The sequence below is a fragment of the Schistosoma haematobium genome, chromosome ZW (genome assembly GCF_000699445.3).
Source record: "Schistosoma haematobium chromosome ZW, whole genome shotgun sequence".
NCBI classification, from domain to species: Eukaryota; Metazoa; Platyhelminthes; class Trematoda; order Strigeidida; family Schistosomatidae; genus Schistosoma; species Schistosoma haematobium.
In genome coordinates this window covers 35,298,997-35,318,650 of record NC_067195.1, presented here as the reverse complement: position 1 = coordinate 35,318,650, position 19,654 = coordinate 35,298,997, and the positions used below count along the sequence as shown (strand labels likewise).

Here is a 19,654-nt window from a genome sequence, read left to right as displayed (position 1 = left end):
TACGTTGTCCCAAAAATTCAATTATTATACTGTTGTCTCAAAAGATTTATTCATTTAACGGGTTTATACATGGAAATCCGTTTCGGATATTTTCGTTAAAGAGCACACACGGTAAATAGTCATATATTAACTTTCTTTCTTGAGACAGATATCTTTTTGGCGAAAACAGAAAAACGTGTTCACAAAAAACACGAAATTTACTCTTTTTCTGAGCTGTTGTAAAATATCGAAACGTTCAAACTGCTTCGCATCATGGTACATCCTAAGAAACTCGCCAGTTAGAAATCATTTTAGAAATGTCTGACTTTTTTCTATATTACATGGTGCCCACAGAAATATTTTGATATTGGTTTGATGCAACGTTTTCGCATCTCTCCGTGATCTACGGTTTTGTTTAATGTTCTTCCTATGCCGAAAATTTTTATATTTTGACAAATGACGGTAACATCTACTTTTAAATTCATATCAGTAGTCAAAAATTACAGTCTACAAAACATTATATCTGTAATCTGAAGTAATTGTAACAGTAAGGAATCTATTGTATTTATTTACTGCTACGCAATTTTCATTGCAGAAACAATGATATTTATACACAATATATTTTATTTAATTTTGAATGTATTAAATACCCCATGTACAAGTATGAAAACAGTTAAATTAGATCTTAAAGTCCTCAACCGATCATTCAACCAGTTTTCATGAGGTTACGTTCTGTACGCCTATTAAACAATGTTCCATCTCTATAACTAAACTCCATTGAGTTTTAGAAAGAGAATCTAACTCCGAAATGTTTGATAACACTGAGTAATCAACCGACAATACAATCATGACCAAGAAGTACAATGGGTTTGCTTGATTTCTCTTCAATAGTGACAGCTAGCCATACTAATATTTACCTCACTGAGATTAATTTCAGTCAAAATGTTTAAATGTAAATGAAAATCCTTCAGCTAAAACACGTGATTTGTTCCTCAAGCAGCGATGTTCTGTTTTATAAATAGGCAGAAAAACGACAATATTCCTGATATTGTTGTTCGTAGGACGTCATATCGATCCATTCCACAAGAGAAATGCTTTGCATAATGTCAATGTTATGTGTTAAACCATGGTTTAAGGCGTGATGAAAAACGCCAAATATATTCGCTGCGCTTTCCTAGACTACACATCTTTTTGATTCTGTAAGGAACAATTTTCTATAATAAATATCAAGTCTTGGCTAACTAATAGACTATGTTCTTATTTTCGTGAAAGTTCTACATTGTTTATATTGGGTAAGTTTTCTAATTTTTACCTAGGGCGTTTGCCATAAGAAAATCTGGTTTGTATTTTTTGTGAGTGACTTACCCTTTTCAATCTACATCGTTTGTGAAATACACAGAAAAGTTTAAATTTTTCCCCATTCAGATTGTTGTGAAATGAAAAGATTCTGATCGAACATTGGATGACATATTTGAATGTCCAACTACTAAATTTAGTAATAAAATTTAAAACACTGTTACAGTTGCATGACTTCTGTAACATCGATGATCCTGTCATAAAAGTAACATCTTCACCTAAACTTTCTTCGATCTGCTTTGATCTTCGCATGTTTAATTCCTAAGAATATTTTTCGTTTAAATTACTGTAGTATGATGTTTATCAAAAATTTACCGTGTGTGGTCTATCGATTCCCATGAATTACCCGTTTTTGTCTTTCCTTTTTCTGATTTCATTTTGAATGCATGTAAGTGACTGGTTAGTCTTATTTTATTTTAGACTAATAATTTCCTTCAGCTTGTTCATAATTGAGCAAAATGGAACTTACGCGCACAAAAACCATACTGTTATTTCTAAAAGCATTATGATATGAACGTGAATATTATTACTAGCCTTCAAAGCAGTCGAATTAGTTATAATATTCTGATGAACGCACTAGAACGACTTAATTTAAAAAAGGTGATTTTTATTAGTTCCAGTCGGATGATGCTACTTAGTTGCTAACTGGAGTATGAAATAAAGATAAAACACTATATTACGTTATTTTGTCCTTTTTCAACAGTTACATTTTCTTAGCTAATCGAATATTTTTTCATTCTATTCATTCTAATGGCTTTTTTATTTCAGATTCTATTCAGCTGAAATCTCATTAGGTTTATTTTATTTACATAATCATGGGATTATATACAGGTGAGTAAAAAAATGATATGTTTACTTGTGTATTGGACCACCTTTTTTAAAAAAAATTACCAGTTTTGTGGTAAATGGTAACAGGTAACCCATAGCAGGCGTGAAAATTAGGATTCGACTTATCGGTACCGATTTTTTCTATATCAGAGTTGTAGACCACTTAGAGAAAATCAACTTGAACTCGATTGTCCCTTTTTACTTGAATTCTGTTATTGATTTGATGGTGATGATTGTACAGTTTCACTTTAATGCTGGTAAACTTAGATACATCAGATTCATTTGCACTTAGAAAGAACGCATTTTGACGTCAGAAGACATTTCACGCATCCATATTTGGTGCTTTCTTATAGTAATCCTCTTTGAGTATTCACGTCGATATACGCAATGTAACATTATGGTGCAACTACTATTTTATCAGTTATTGTATTCTGACTTGCTGAAGGTTGAATATAGTACTAGTAACTTAAGCAAGTTGAGTTTTGTCTTCTCTAAGCTGGATATTCGCGTTTTATCTCCTCAAATTTTTGAAGTATACAGTTTCTGTTAACTCATACTTCTAACTGGCCGGATGTAGGCCTTCTGATTCCTTATTACAATTAAAGTTTTCCACCTAACATGTTTATGCACACTCGTTTTTTTAAAGAATCTAAATAGATGGTACAATTACCAAGCGCAGCAAATTATTTCCTTTGTGTTAGGTTCTTCAGGATATTAATTCGAATAAATTTTGAGACAAAAATTGTTGTGGATGCGGAGGAATAGACCAATAATTATCATGTTAAGTCCAATGGTGTCCTTGGACTTTAAATGGACATTTCCTACTGATCGATATCTGTTCACTTGTTGAATATTGTACAGAATGTTGTTTTCTACTTTATGGTACGATGTGGTATGCTTGATTGGTATATAAACAAAGTATGTTTGAAATATAATGATTCATATCTCTGAGGCTGTGGCTTGTGTTCTGGACTCAACTGACTGGGCTAGACAGGGAAGCGCAAACCAATCGAGACTCTAGGCCGTCCGTACGTGTTTACGTGTCACTGTAATCGATCGATAAATACGCTGTTCTCTAATCTCTTCAGTCAAGGACACAACAATTAGCACAGGGTAAAAAACGACAGCAACATAAAGCCATAACAAAAATAATTGTCCTCTTTCGGTTACATCGCAATAAATGTAGTGGGTAAACAAGTTGTATATACCACTTAGTCGTAAGCAGCAATTGCACCGAAAGTATTTCGATTTCTATAAAAAACCATTGATCGTGTATTCACTCCGTTGGAATGAAAAACAGTGATTTCTTAATTTTAGGATGATAGTAGCTTGCGCTATTTAAAGAATTTCTACAAGAAATGATGATAACTGTAAAACAACTGGAATCGTAAGATATGAGGCATTGAACTCTAAATAAGTAGCTTAAAAGTCACAAGTAGATTAAAAGTGTATTGTTAGATCTAAAAGTTGTGTATTTGAACGTCTTAGGTAGATGTGTACTTTTGAGGAGGTAACCTTTTCCAAGTAGACGTTTACCACAATACATCTAAAATTAAATCAGCCACTTGATGATGAGAGTAAAATATAACAAGAAACAATTAGTTCAGGGATAGTCGCTTTTGAATGCCAAGTATTAAACTCCTGCAAATGAATAACCTCGTTCATTTGTTTTGTTAGATTTCACTGGATAGTAAAAGGTCAGCAAAACTGATTAGACTAGTTCACCTATGTAGTGGAACTGCAAAATGATCTACAAATCTATCTTATCCCCATAGCTTAGGTGATGTAATCAGTTTGGCAATCTTTTATCCAAGACATTTATGTGACAGTCCTATCGAGTGAAGATGATGGGACTATCGTTAGTCTGACTCACTTTCAAATAAGTAAATGAGTCATTAGTTGTGTTACTTTTTTGCTCAGCCATTATTATTATCATTATTGTTGCAACAGTGGCATTTGTACATCTTAAATTGATATCATTTAGATAATTTTTGACATTCTAATGTTTTGCAGCTTATTTAGTTGGTTTTTTTTTCTGAATTTGAATCTGATTATTGTGTTTTCTTTTACACCATCAGGAATCTCAATAACTATTTTTGCCAGTGATAAAATTATACTATATTATTTTTTTGATTACATTCTCAAAGGGATCTTAAATTGGATAATATTCTATTAGACTGTGAAGGTCATATTAAAATAGCTGATTTCGGTATGTGTAAAGAGGGAATATTTGATGAGAAAAAAACACGTACATTTTGCGGCACACCTGATTATATTGCACCAGAGGTAAGTGTTAACTTGATTATCGACTACTCACTGACGAAAAGTAAATCCAGTAGCAGTGTTATTCGTTTAGTGTAACTGGTTGATTATTGTATTTTTTCTAATCCAGCACGTGACCACTGTCATTGTTTAGGTTAGATTTTTAACTTACTACTGTTAAACTTCGATGTGATAATAAAATCCTTTGTTTTATGTAAACATCTGTATCGTACGGCGTTCTTAGTAAATTACCCTGTTCACTTACCGAATGGACTACATTTCTCACATATACTTTAAATTAATACATTTCGGTAACCAACTTCTAGTTCGATAAAAATGTTTTTTGTGAAGACCATTTTTATCCACCTCACATCCCGGTTACCCAAACAGAAATCGAGAAAGGTGTGTGCATTACCACAAACTAATGATTGTAACTGGGTCCTTAAACTGCATAGCTACCACATTTTTGCCTTGCATTATGTGTAGCCCAAAAAGCTCCTCGTTGTTTCTCAACCCTTGACCAAAGCTGGACAGAAAAAATTAGATTCAAGAGAGGTGCTGCTGTATTCTCGTCAAGAAGAAGAAATTACTTAGTGAACACAAGGAAATGCACTGATGCAGTCCAAAGAAGCACGAAGAACACTTATATGATGGGATTCTCATGAATACAGAATCCCCAATGAACCGTTGAAAACAAATAAAGAGGGGATCACAATGAGTGTTATTTAGTGCTATTCACCTTCCAACGATGGTAGTGAAGACTATAAAGAGCAGTTTTACGAGAGACTTCAGCCGACCATGGAGAAGTGTCCAGGAGAGAACCTGATAGGAGACCTAGACGCCAAAGTCGGGATGGACAACTCCGAGTATGAAGATATCATGAGACGACATGAACTGAGAGAAAGGAACGAAATGGTGTGAGATTTGCAAACTTATGTGCCTTCAAAAAATGATTATATGTGGCACTATATTCCTCAGCAAATGCAAGCACAAAGCTACATGGGTCTCACCGAATCACATTTCAGAGAAGCAGACCGATCATATTTGCATCAATAGAAAATTCGGAAGACCATGGAAGTCATGATAACGAAGAGGAAAGGTGCAATAGCTTCAGACCACCACCTGGTAGTTGCCAAGATGAAACTGAAGCTAACGTATTACTGGACAACTGAGCAAACAGCATTACAAAGGTTCAATACAGCCTTTCTTTGGGGTACTGACAAACTCAACGAATTCAATGTAGCTCTCAACAACAGGTTCCGAGCCCTACATGATCTACTCAAAGAAGAGGAAACTACTATGGAGAACAACTGGAAAGGGATCAAAGAAGCACAGACTTCACCGTGTCTGGAAGTTCCGAGCCGCAACAAGCATCATCATGACTAATGGATGTCAATCGAAGCACTGAACAGGATTCCAGAAGGTAATAACAAGAAGACAGTGAATAATAACAGCCGAACGAGAGCAGAGAAATTCAAGACACATGCCTATGGTATTCAAATTATCGTATGAACTAGGAATTCCAGGATTAACGCAATTGAATTAAGAAGATACAGGCACAAACGAATGTATTGTATTTAGAATTCGAAATCAAGCATTCAACCAGTACCAAAAAGAATCATTAGTTAAGAAATCCTGATCGGTGGCCTGTGCTCCACTGGGGTTGAAGGCATAAGTAAACTGTTTGACATGATATTCGTTGATGCCAAATCTCGGAAATTTTTGTCCGTACCTTGATAAATCCGCATTAAGATAAAATAGACATGTTTATTTTCATTAACACAAAAGTCGTGATATCATTTATCTATTCACCCTACCCTCATCTCAAGTATTTAATTAATATCTAGTCCATAATCTGCCTTTGTTGACATACCATTAATAATCAAATAGCTAGAATTATGGATTACTTTAACCAAGTTGTTTTATGTCTAACTAAGATCGATAGACAAGCAGACAAAGTTATTTTTATGAAAGTCGAAAATATTTCACCCTATGTATCAGCTTTGCCTAACATTACTTCGGGTAAGACATATTTCTCATTGACCCATGATGGACATATAATAATAAGTGAACACCAGTTATGCAAACATTAGACTTAATGTGCGCCCGGTTACTAAATACAGAGATAAATTTTAGTCAGTTGTTAAAAAAATACTTAAAATTGCAGGCTGAATTCTCATTTAACTTTAACGGTAGTTTTTTATGAATTAGTTGCTGTATATGTTTGACAAGTGATTGTCATGGTTCAAAGTTTTGCTGATATACAACGCTGTATTATGTAAATATTAAGTTCTAGCGATTAAACACATTGTAAAACATGTCATATTTGATAATTTATCATCTTGTGATGTGATACATGTCCTTATTTCTTTACAAGATTATTAGGTATGAACTATATGGGAAATCTGTGGATTGGTGGTCGTTTGGTGTATTAGTTTATGAAATGCTTGCAGGTCTGGTAAGTATGGTGGAATTCTTTCTCACAGTCACCGGTCCATATTCTAGTAAATTCCATTTATTGGTTTACACACGTATAGTAATGTATATGTAGGATCTCAGTGACCCAAACCAACTTTTCAACAGTGCTTAAATCTTGAAATATTTTCGTATTTAAGGACTCTGCTCGTTGTTTAGATTTTCTTTTTGAATGAACTTTTCTATCTATGAACCAGTAGTTTTTTTCCAAATTTTTCACTTTAATTGACTTTGAAATGAATAGTTAAGTTACTTGATTCAAAGCGTATACCCTTTCCTCTCAGTTAACTTGCAATGATATTTGGTTATAGAGAGATATATGTCATTTCGATTGATTGTTCGGTTGGTTTTCTGTCAATAACGTCTACTACCACAATTAATTGTCGAGTTTGTCAATATATCAATTCACATTCGTCATTTTAATGTATCATTTCAACAGATGACGGTTTCAAACTTTCGTACCATCTGATAACTGGCTGACAAGGTAGTTATGTCTTCAAATCATTTTGAATAGTTCTCTGAATTTCCAAAACAAATGGGTCCCAGAATTTGATTGATTGATTGGTCCCAAATATAGTGTAATGCGTTACTTGATCATGCTAGTGTGAAGTTGTTTTCAAACGTAACCAACTATCAGAAAATCATTTGGAAATGTGTATGAACACATTCTAACGTTTAAATGAGCACGACCAGAAAGTATACGTGTGGGAATGCAATTAATTTCGCGTTATGCAATCTCGATTATTAACGGCTACGTTCCATTTTCTTTCGCTCTGCTTAATCTCTAAAATCCCAGCTTATTAGTTAACAGTTGATTAGATATGTCAATTAAAGAATTTTGATACTTTTACAGCTTATGTCAACTGCATCAAATAATCCTCAAATATCAGTGTGTTGTGTGAATATTGTGTTCATGTAGGATATCATTTTGTTCTGATTTTAGCCTCCATTCGATGGTGAAGATGAAGAAGAGTTATTTCGAAATATTGCTTCACAAGACGTTGCTTATCCCCGACATATGTCTAGAGAAGCTTGTATGCTATGCCGTGGTGTAAGTCGACAGTTACCTTTGGATATACATATGTACTGACAGAAAAAGCACAGACTGTTGTACAACTTTGTTGCTGAGCGTTTTTCTAGTCATAAAATTGAGCTATTGCAATCTGTACGTATCACGATACTAAGTAAATAATGATTGCAAATGAAAAAAAGACATCCAAACTAACCTGTTCAATTTAAAAGATCCTTTAGGATTTACCTTTGTGTTACTTGTTTTGTTCTCACAATTGATTGATCACTGACCGGTAATCAATGTCATGTGTGTCAAGTCCTTATCAGTGCAGATCGAATGCTATTGACTAGGTCAACCAGTTTTCCGGATTTATATACCGTTTGATAAATATTCCAAGTATATCATATCTGATTTGAATGAGGATTTTGTTTGATGGTTCTGTGAAAAAATACATATTTAGTAGAAACTCCAATGATCATTTAAATAAATCTTATTTACTTACTTACGCCTGTTACTCCCAATGAAGTAGGGAGTTCAAACTAGTTATACATGCATTAATCTGATTTTCCACTAATCGTAATTCAGAATTGTTTTACGTTTATGTAAATATATTAGGTTGAGGCTCGATTGCAATAAAAAAAGTTACACTGAATCTTATTATTGATCTATAGAACAGGATAAGTCGTTCGTGTACCGTTGACGAATTTCACATCTGAGACCTATATCCATGTAATGATAAGAAAGGAGAGTTTTCACTTAAAGTTGTAGACCGAATTTTCTGGACTCATCAATTAAAAGAAAGTAAATATACTTTTATTTGCTTTGAATGATTGTTGTTTGCCTATAATAATTAAGAAATGTAGATATTTAATTGGCTTAGGACGTTACAGAATAGTCAGTTTAAAAAGCTCACCATCTCTAGACAACAATCTATTATTCTGATAACAAGCGACGCTTTGATCTGTTGCATTTGAACCTGTAGTTAAGCAGTGTATCACACTAGTAGTGTAAACATTATTTAAATGACACTTTTGATATTTGACTCCTTTTCCTCTTTAATCACAATCGGATCAGACCTCTGAAAATGATAATTTAATTTCCTTTTTTGTTTAGTGATTGCAGTTTACTATCAGTAGCTGAAAGACACCAAAGAATCTTGGCAATTAAAATTTATTTCTGTCTCTACGAATATGTTGAGGGGAATACATCTTTTTGGTGTGTGAGATAAATATTTATGTTTCAGATTTATAAAAATTATCACCTGACTATTATTTGACAGTTAATTGAGATGTATTTATCCGCGTTGTTTCATTAGTTACTTATACGAAACCCTAATGAACGGCTTGGGTCGGGACCGAATGGGGAAAAAGATATTCGGCAACATCAATTTTATCGTCACATTGATTGGCATAAACTGTCAAATTTGGAAATTCAACCACCATTCAAACCTCGCATTGTAAGTGTTCATTATTAGAATTGAGTTCAGCCCAAAGTTTCTTTTACATAACTTTACAAATCACTGATTTTAGGCTAGATTGAAAAGTCTTCTTGTAATCAATGTAAATTTATGTGTCTCCAAACGTTAAGAGCATTTTCGCCAAACGCATCCAGCCACCACAGAACATTAAAACATAGGGGATACGATGTTGAGTAAGTTTCAAACCAATGGCTATTTTACAACTTGGTATGAAGAATTAGACCAGACAAATATGAGATTAGTTGCTAGTCAGTAGTCAGTCAGTGTATACTTTACAACAAATGCCTCAAGTGGCACCGATGCGATATCAGAATATCAATAAAAAGCTTACTATACTAAACTAAAGTTTCTCTTCATTATATTAGGTTTGTTATGGACACGTTTAATGAAACGACAGTCATTTAATGATACATCTATTTAAGCAAAGCATTATCACAGATTTGATTATAAGAAGGTTAAGTATTCATCTTATTATAAGGATTAATCAGCAAGGTCAAGAATTTGTAGTGACGTTTACTGTCGGGGAAATATTCATGCATTCTTAGTAATCTTGCAAAATTACTTAAGAGTAGGCACAGAAGTATACAAAGATGATATAACTTTGTACCGAACTTTAACAGTAATAAACGTTTGTTTGATACTGCTCTCTGTAGCTTCTATTTTCTAAAACATATTTACAACTTCAAAGTAGGTGTGTTATGTCTTAGGTACATAAATTGTGAATTTGCAATATAATCGAATCGTTTCTCATTTACGGGTTTATTTTTTTAGCTTAAGATTATGTGATGTTGGAAGACAGTTTGACGAACAACTTGAGTACTAGTAAAACTCTTATAAAAATAACTGCTTACATGCTACTAGTTTACCATGGCAATAAATATCAACACTAATTAGTACCTGATACGTTATTAATTTCAAATCAAAATATATACGAAGCTGAAAATAGTCAGTGAACCTTTTATCTCTGAAGAATTCTCACACTTCCTGAAACCAATCTTGAGTGCCTTTTGCTCACTCAATTGAAATGTTTATTTATCTAGCTTATACAAATCATTATTATTTCCCAAGCTTTCAATCATACAAACTCCATTATCTGATATCATAATCATACTTTATAAAGTTTTATGAAGGACTTATTAATTAGATAGAACTAAGTAACATCGTGAGATAATTTTTATTGCAATTTCAAGGTAGATAATTTTAGCTTAAACAAAATCGCATGATTTACATTTTATGTATCCATTTGTATTTTAGAAAAACAAACGAGATGTGAATAATTTTGACTCAGAATTCACTAAAGAACCGCCTAAACTAACTCCAACAGATAAATTATTCATAATGAATTTGGATCAAACTGAATTTTCTGGATTTTCCTATGTAAACCCTGAATATATACTAGAAGTATGATTGAATGAAGTCTAAATAGAAAAATATTATACACGTATATCTATGCTTATAATTTGTCAGCGTTCCAATATTCGAATCAATTTAATCTGTCATCATGTAATCTATTTTCAACTGAATGATGAATGAATTCACTTAACGTTCATTCACACACAATATTCATACAGCTCATAAGATTTCAATATCATTAAAATTAAAAATCAAGAAAAGATTTATCCTCATGCTATCCATTTATCTTAATTATGACCTCATTTGTTTCTTGGTGTTCTTGAGAATAGATATCTTGTTATTTACTCTTTTTTTAATAAAGATCAATATCCTGTTCTATATTCGTATCAAGCCAGTGAGAGGGATAAAAGTTGATTATGTGTTTATTTTCATTTCAATTGTATAATCCTGTTCTGTATGATTTGCTCTTTCCATGTTTGTATTTTAAAAAGATCAACTACACTTTAATGTTGGTCCTTCTTCAATGACTGTTATTTTCTTCTACTGCTACCTTCCTTTAAAATAACTTTTTAAACATTTTCCACCCTTTGCGTCTAGCATTATTCTGTGTTTTTCGTTGACAGAAATCAACTCACAAATCTTTGATTTATTATTGTTAGTTTTTGACGTGAGTCAATTGTCGTCTTCGTCTTAAGTTGTTGAGTTTCTTCTCTCTGTAGTAGTTGTCTCTCTCTCTCTCTTGAATAAACTGTTCATTATTTTGTTAACTAACTGAGATAAGTACCATCGCTACTTGTATTTGTTTTACGCATGTATTCTTGATATTGATCATTACATATAAATTCGTAATTTTGTGAATTTTTCATGTATATCAAAATTTGACTCGGATGCTTTTAATAAAAACATCCACTTGTTTTTCATGTTTCCTATGCCTTTTTGAATATTTCGTAACACAGTCACGTTTAGCAATATACGCTACAAGATATATTCTTCTTTTGTTCTCAATTACACCAAATAGAAAATTGTAGTTCTGTTTGCAACGCTGGCTATAATATGGCTTTCTTGTAATGAAGAAAAACAGCAGATTTCATTGATACCATTTTATGGAATATTTTTCAACTCATATTGGCTGTAAACCTTCGATATTTTGTTTTCGTTTTGGTTTGTTTTATTTCTTCTAACTAATACCCTATAAAAACTCACACATATTGTACGAATGAAAAACATATTCCAGCCAAATGATCTTTTTTCTTGCTTTAAATTTACTGTTTCTTACCTTGATGGACAGAAATGGTCGGTTTAAAAGTATTTCTCACTATTTATTCTTACGTATTGTGTGTGTATTGTGAATGTCCAACGTAAGTGCCTAGTCTTGTTTTTGTTCCTGATTTTTAATACACCGCTTATGTTATATACTTGTGTAAGTTGAAGAACATGTACTTAACCTTGTTTGGGAATATTCCTATAACTAAAGTGTTGGCGTCAAACTTTAATAGTATCATGTTGATTAAACACCCATATACTCTTTGAAGTATAATTTTCCGCCAATCCTTTCATGGTTTATTATCAAATTAAGTATTTATGTGATATAAATTTCGTTTGGTGGGTCGTGGTCGGTGTTTGTCTGTATTTGTGTAACTCACGTTTTGTAACCTAGCTCATACCAATCATACAACTTATAAGGAACGAACTGTAACCTTTCTGAAATCGACATTTTGACGGGATCAATCAATTGAGTCCAAGATATAAAATTTACAAGCTTTTCAAGAGATATGACCTTTTTCGCCTTATCACTGTCATTATTTTTTCAGAGAAATAACATCCCATGAAAGTTTCAGAACAATGGGAGTAGATATTTCACCAGAAGCTCAGGTTAAGACTGATTATTTAGTTTGTATTTTTCTTTGAGCCCTCACTTACTTATTACTTGCGCAAATCCAGACCATAATAATTGTTTATATTATTGCAGTACTTTAGACCTAAAGATATATATTAGATTGAGAGGGTGTGGAACACTATATAAATGTTTGTAAGTTTACAATCGAAATTCCGTAAGTTGTTGCGACAATACTAGTTTGAGATAAACTTTTATGGTCAACTCAGTTTCCATGACTTATGAGAAATATTTTAAACTGACAACCTGAAATTATTTAGCATCTAAATGAGACATACAATTCCAGTTTTACTATTTTCACACTGATCACATAACATAACTTTTTCTACATTAATTCTTCTTCTACCCAATTTCTCAGCATTTAAATTTTACTCGTTTTCACTATATTCATACGCGTTTGAGCACGGTAAGAACGTTAGTTTCTCACGAAGACACTCGCCATTTCGTTTCAATGACCTTGAACGGACTATTATGAGGTGTCTGCTACGTAAATGAAGTGATGCGGTTTGGTTCAGAATTCGTTGGGTTGCGTGGTTCTTACATCTCATATCTAGGTAGTCTGTCGTCGTATTAAAATCACAAAATCATTTCAAAGAAGATTAACCGGCATTTTTTCTTATATAATCTAAACTTTGGCTTGATTGTTGCTTTATAACTTGATGTTGGAAACCAATAGCTCTGCAGAGCTTCATCGCTATTGTTGAAAACTTGGTCAGGTTCATAAGATAACGTATTATCAGATGGGATGCAATAACATCGGCAAGGAAAACGGTGAGGCTCTAACTTATGGACGACCTTTGAACGAATCTTTAGTGACCTTAAGAAATATTAGCCAACCAGCAAACAGTCGTCATAGAGTAAAAAGATGTTATACAAAACCAAGGAAATAAAGTGGGTACACTTCTCTTTCAAAAACTCGTCAAGGTTAGAAAGAGGTTCAAAGGTTCTAAAATTGTAATGCATGCAGTAGAGGAAATCATCCATACGGCTACAGAATAGTCGGCCTCTGGAGCCATGATAAAATCTCAAAAACTCTTTCAGCCTCGATCAAATAGCTTCAATATTGTTTATGTACACTCCGCTTGTTGAGTACACAAAATGCTACTCGTGGATAACGACACGATGCACATAACCAAGCCTATACAGGAGTCTGTACGCCCTCCAAACATCCGTATATATTGTAGTACATGGCTGCAACCAGCGTTACGGGTGCTTTTATTATCCAGTCTTAAATAATTGTCATAATTTGCCTCAGTTAGGATTTATATATGGGCTTTTCATCACGAACTGACATCAGCTATAATGCCAGAAATTTATTTAGCCAAATGGATGAAAGGCTTTCGCGTTAAAATCCGAGATCAACTATCTCATACCTGATTGATTCGTCCACAAATTATAGTCTCTCCGTTTTATTTGTTATAGCCGCGTTTTGTACAAAATTCCCTGTGAACCGATCGAACGTTAGCATTAAGCACTGAAGTCGACGCTGTAACCTTGAAATCTCTAAAACGCTTCTGATTGGCTCGTCCATAAATTAGAGTCTTGCCTCGCTATAGTTTAAAGACGAAGAATCAGAAGCCAATTTTTGTAAATACGGTTTTGAAATATTCCCATATTGCCGCTGAACGAACGCAGTCACTTGACTACCGTCAGCTCTGGATATCCCAGAATGCCCAACATTTGCTTTCAAGGGGGCGTATAACGTGAGCATCGGTAGTGTGTCTGAGAAAATCTACTGCAGACATTTCTCAATGCTTATAGTATTGCCGTGTTTTGCGGGTAGTTTTTCGTAAAAAGCTGTTGTACTTTGAAGATAACTGTCAAATCATGAATTGAAGGCAATGGGTAACGATCGGTAGTGGTTTTTGTATTTGTTTGGACGCCGATCATTGCTGTTCTCTCTAACACCAAATACAATTCAGGATTATCCATCTCTCATGGTCTTGAGACAGATCTTCATGATGAGCTTCTTTGACGGGTTTTGGAGGGTCTTGTGATTACGACTAACATTAAGACAACCAGTGAGATTATGACAGAGATCTGTAGGGTTAATTTACCTCACTGGGGGCTTTGCTTTTACAAAATGGACCTTTATGCCTAGAGGTTCTGGTGACAACCAGAATCTAAATGGCGTATGTAACCATGTGGTGGACCAGACAATATATAAACGCAAAAGGTATCAACAAAGTTAATAACAATCAATAGTAATATTAATATATACAAGTTAAATGTTACAAATACAATAATAATTAAGGACGTTACTTAAATTGCCCAAACGTTGCGTGTTCTGATTAAGTCCAGTAATGTAAATCCACAATTATAAATGCTTGATGACTCTGAGCAGGTTGGTGAACTCTCTAGCGATATAGTCCAACGTAGGATGTGATATATTCCGATTATAGTCTATAAATGTAGATAGTATTTGATTTAAACTTCCATTAACTCAATCACAAATGAAGATAGAACGAGGAATGCGTGAGTAGTAATGTATTTGTTAACCAGCACGAATATGTCACGCTATGTAGTAGCTCAACGGAAAGTGTCTTCAAGGTCAATGACTAAAACAACACGTACAGTCATTTAATGATGAATGTACATACAGTGAAAAATTGACAAAATAAATACAAATAATATTAAAAACTATTTACAAAATAAGCTTGTTAGAGTTATCTCCACATAGCTCCCCCAGAGTGTCCGGAGGTAACACTGGTTATAATAACAACAAAAATGTGAGAATATGATATGTATATAAAAAAAAATAATATTTACAGTTATAACCAACAAAGATGTGGAGATGCGTATGATATGTATATTAGTGAGACATACCGTGTGTTATCGAGTGAAAAAAATAACAGTGATGTCACAGAATAACAAACACAAAAAAAATGAATATACTGTCATTTAATGTCTTGTTTAGCTAACAATGATAATGTGTAAAACTGTTAATGACCCACACACACACAAACAAAATTGAACCGTTTATTTTTGTGACAAAATTTTTTTTTTGAAAAAGTGACAAAACGAATAATTGTGGGAAAATGTGATTAATCATATACACTGTTAAAAAAAATTTTTTTAGATGGGATTGATAGTGTAGGTCCTCGATAATTGTTTGCTTTGATTGTTTTAGTTTTTTTATATGGCAAAATGTACGTAACGCTTTGGTTTTTTTATAAATCTCCCAGAACGTGTTAAACAAGAGGGTGTAGTGCTAAGTTTTTCCTCTTCCTCTTGTTTCTTAGCAATAGATGGGAGTGATTGTTTGTTCGCAGTATTGTCTTCTGTGTCATGAAGGACTTCGTAGGAAGCTGGTTTTATTCGGTCTATAGAAATTGTCTCATGGTTCCCATTTTTGTTGATAATGAAATATTTGTCAGTGCGTTTTATTACTTTATAAGGGCCTTCATATGGTGGTGTCAGTGGCTTTTTCACCGCGTCTACTCAGACAAAAACAAATTTGCACGTTTCTAAATGTTTATCGAGATGGACTCGGTTGTCGTATTCTCGAGGTGGTATTGCTCTGATGCTCTGCATCATTTGTAGTAATCTGCTTACAAAACGAGAAGGGTCTCCTGGTGTTGTGGTTTCATTCTTGACCAGTTGTCCTGGTAACGTTAATGTCGTGCCATAGACTAGTTCAGCGGCCGTGCATCCGATGTCTTCCTTTACAGACGAGCGAATCCCAAGGAGAACGAGCGGTAAAGCATCGCTCCATTTTGAAGGGTCCGGTTGTGCCATCAGAGAGCTTTTTAGTTGGCGATGGAATCTTTCAACCATGCCATTAGCTGCCGGATGATAAGCTGTCGTTTTAACATGATTTACTCCAAGAAGTTTAGTGAACTCGTTAAATAGAACGGATTGGAATTGGGGACCGCGATCTGTTGTGATTGTTGATGGTACGCCAAAGTTGGATATCCAGCGGTCGAGGAAAACTGAAGCCATTGTCTCTGCCGATGTGTCTTTAATGGGGCATGCTATGGCCCATCTTGTGAACCTATCTATTGCGGTGAGGATATGTGTGAAAGAGTTTGATGGTGGCAGAGGCCCAACTAAATCCAAATGCACGTGCTGGAAGCGTTTGTCAGGGATAGGGAACTTCCCAATTGGACTGTAGGTGTGTTTTTGCGTCTTACTGCGTTGGCACTGGAGACAGTTACGTGTCCAACGTTTAACATCCGAGTTGATTTTAGGCCACACAAAACGTTCGGTAATGAGCTTTGTTGTTGCTCTGATGCCTGGATGTGAAAGACCATGCAAATGCTGGAATATTTTTCGTCGGCAAGCATGTGGGACAAACGGACGATTGTTGCCTGTTAAAGTGTCGCACATGATGAATTCGTCTGAAAGGGGAATAGGTACAGGTTTGAGGTCTAAGCTAGACTTTTCTTTGCAGACTTTTAATTCTGCATCGTCTGTTTGTAATTCAGCCAAGGTTTCAAGGCTGATGTCATGATTGAGTACCATCGTATTGATATCCCTCCTAGATAGTGCGTCTGCAACAATGTTCGAGTGACCTTTGATAAACCTGATGTCTGTGGTAAATTGTGAGATATAATCAAGTTGTCTTGCTTCTCGTGGGGAGTGTTTGTCATACGATGTGCTAAAAGAATGGCAAAGGGGTTTATGATCTGTCATAATGATGAAATCACGACCCTGTAGCAAAAAGTTGAAATGTTTTACTGCTAAATACATAGCTAAGAGTTCGCGTCCAAAAGTACTATAACGTTCTTGTGCTGGCGATAATCTCTTGGAGAAAAAGGCAATGGGGGTAATCGTGTTGTTTACTCGCTGTTGTAATACTGCCCCTACGGCTTTTTGTGAAGCATCCGTGCATAGGATCAACAGTGTTGTGGGGTCAGTATTTAGGTGTTGGAGCATGGTAGCATTAGCAATCATGGATTTAGCTTTTTCAAATGCTACTTTGGCATCGGAAGGTAACTTGAATATTTGGTTCTTTTCTTTCTTGGTACCTGATTTATCGTTTTTCAGTAAATCTGTCAATGGCTGTAGTGCATCGGCACCATTTGGTAGAAATCGTCGATAAAAATGACATGTTCCAAGAAAACGGCGTATTGATTTTACTGAGGTTGGTTCTGGATAGCTGGAGATGGCTTTGACTTTCTCTTCAAGCGGTTTAATTCCTTGGGAATCAATGTGGTGTCCCAGGAATTCCAGAGATGAGGCGCCAAATATACACTTCGAAGGGTTGATTACAACACCATAACTTTTGAAACGTTCAAAAAGCGTGTGTAGGTGTTGAACATGTTCGTCAATGGAAGAACTAGCGATTAAAACATCGTCGATATAGACAAATACGAAATCCAGACCTCTAGTTACTTCGTCCATAAATCTCTGGAAGGTTTGAGCGGCGTTTTTTAGTCCGAAAGGCATCCTCAAGAATTCAAACAAGCCAAAAGGTGTGATTACAGATGTTTTCTCGATATCCTCAGGTGCCATCGGTATTTGATAGTATGCTCGGACTAGATCTAACTTTGAAAAATCTGTTTTCCATGTAGATTTAAAGAAAAATCATGCAGGTGAGGGATCGGATACCGGTCTGGGATAGTCTGGTTATTCAATCGGCGATAATCTCCACATGGGCGCCAGTCTTGATCTTTCTTGGGAACCATATGCAGCGGCGAGGCCCAAGGACTGTTAGATTGTCTGATTATCCCAAGTTGCAACATATGTTCGAATTCTCTCTTAGCGAACTGCAACTTGTTTGGAGGGAGTCTTCTCGCCCTGGCGCGAATAGGTGGTCCTGTAGTAGTGATACTGTGTTGGACACGATGTGTGGAGCATTCGTTTTGGTAATCAGCTCTGGTTATACTTTCATAATTCGATAGGATATCGGTGAAAATTTTGTTTTCAGGTCTTAACATACGGACTCCATGAATTTCGTAACTGGAGATAGTTGTGCCACTGACCTGTAAGCTTGTGTTTTTGTCGATTAGTTTCTTTTTTGCCATATCTACAAGTAGGTTGTAAGCACCGAGAAAATCGGCCCCGATAATGGGTTGTTTGATTTCAGCTACGATGAAAACCCATGTGAAACGTCTCCGGAGACCGAGATCTAAAATAAGTGATTGCTCGCCATAAGTTTTAATGACTGTGTTATTGGCTGCGACTAGAGACAATTTAGTACTCTGAGGGTGCCGTCGTTGAGAGAGCTGTAATGGGATAATGCTGATTTCGGCTCCTGTATCGACCAAAAAATCTGAGCCCGAAATTCGATCCCTGACATGAAATAGACGGCTCGGGTAGTGGCCAGAAACAGGCGCCGCCATCACTGTCTGGCCGGGTCGTTTCCCTGATTTTCTGTGTCAGACGCAGAAAATGTGCACGGTCGTGTACAACGCCGTGCTTTGGTGCCGTATTTTTGGTGGTACCAACAAACATCAAATGTTCGCTTCGGTGACCGAGACCGTTGTCTAGAAAAAGATCTTCGTCTGGAGGGGGATCTCGATTGTCTAGCTTGGATGGTTGCTATGGTCGATTGCAGTGACGCCAGCTGGCTCGTTAATTGTGTTAACTGCTTTTGAAAGGAGGCTAAACAGCTAATATCTGTTGGTCCAGGTGGTTGCAATGAGTTCACACAGTGATTGTCGTGGTATACTTCCATCATTTTATCTGCCATGTCGGCTAAGTCATCAAGTGCGACGGATTTCCCTGAAACACTGAGAATTTGTCGAACGCTGTGTGGTAATCTTTGAAACCACATTTGCTTTAGGAGGGCTTCGTCTAGCTTGTATGGACCGGCGAGTTGTTTCATGTGGCGGAGAAGTTGCGAGGGTCTTTTATCACCCAAGTCACAAGATGTTAACAACTGTTGTAGCCTTTTCTCATCTGAGACCGTGGTGCGTTGAATAACTGCTGCTTTTATCTTATCATATGGTTCAGATTCTGGCACGTGATCGATTAAATCACCAACTTCAGCGGCAATCTCGATAGGAAGTGCGCCGACTACGTACGCATACTTTGATGCCTGAGATCTTATGCCTCTAGCCATGAATAAAGC

General features: G+C 35.3%; 1 protein-coding gene across 3 annotated transcripts in view; it reads left to right on the top strand.

Annotated features, from left to right (window-relative positions):
* Positions 1-13,894, top strand: part of PRKC1_1 (Calcium-dependent protein kinase C) — a 52,123-nt gene extending 38,229 nt beyond the window's left edge. The window contains exons 10-15 of one of the 3 annotated variants that reach the window (XM_051211183.1): positions 2,104-2,166; positions 4,311-4,449; positions 6,803-6,883; positions 7,844-7,951; positions 9,228-9,368; positions 10,644-13,894. In XM_051211183.1, the coding sequence (XP_051071223.1) occupies positions 2,104-2,166; positions 4,311-4,449; positions 6,803-6,883; positions 7,844-7,951; positions 9,228-9,368; positions 10,644-10,796 (685 nt within the window). In that variant the 3' untranslated portion in view covers positions 10,797-13,894. Of the gene's footprint in view, positions 1-2,103; positions 2,167-2,864; positions 3,112-3,184; positions 4,450-6,802; positions 6,884-7,843; positions 7,952-9,227; positions 9,369-10,643 lie in introns of those variants that run through there. The other 2 variants (XM_051211184.1, XM_051211185.1) reach the window with 2 other exon arrangements.
* Positions 13,895-19,654: the final 5,760 nt, after the last annotated feature.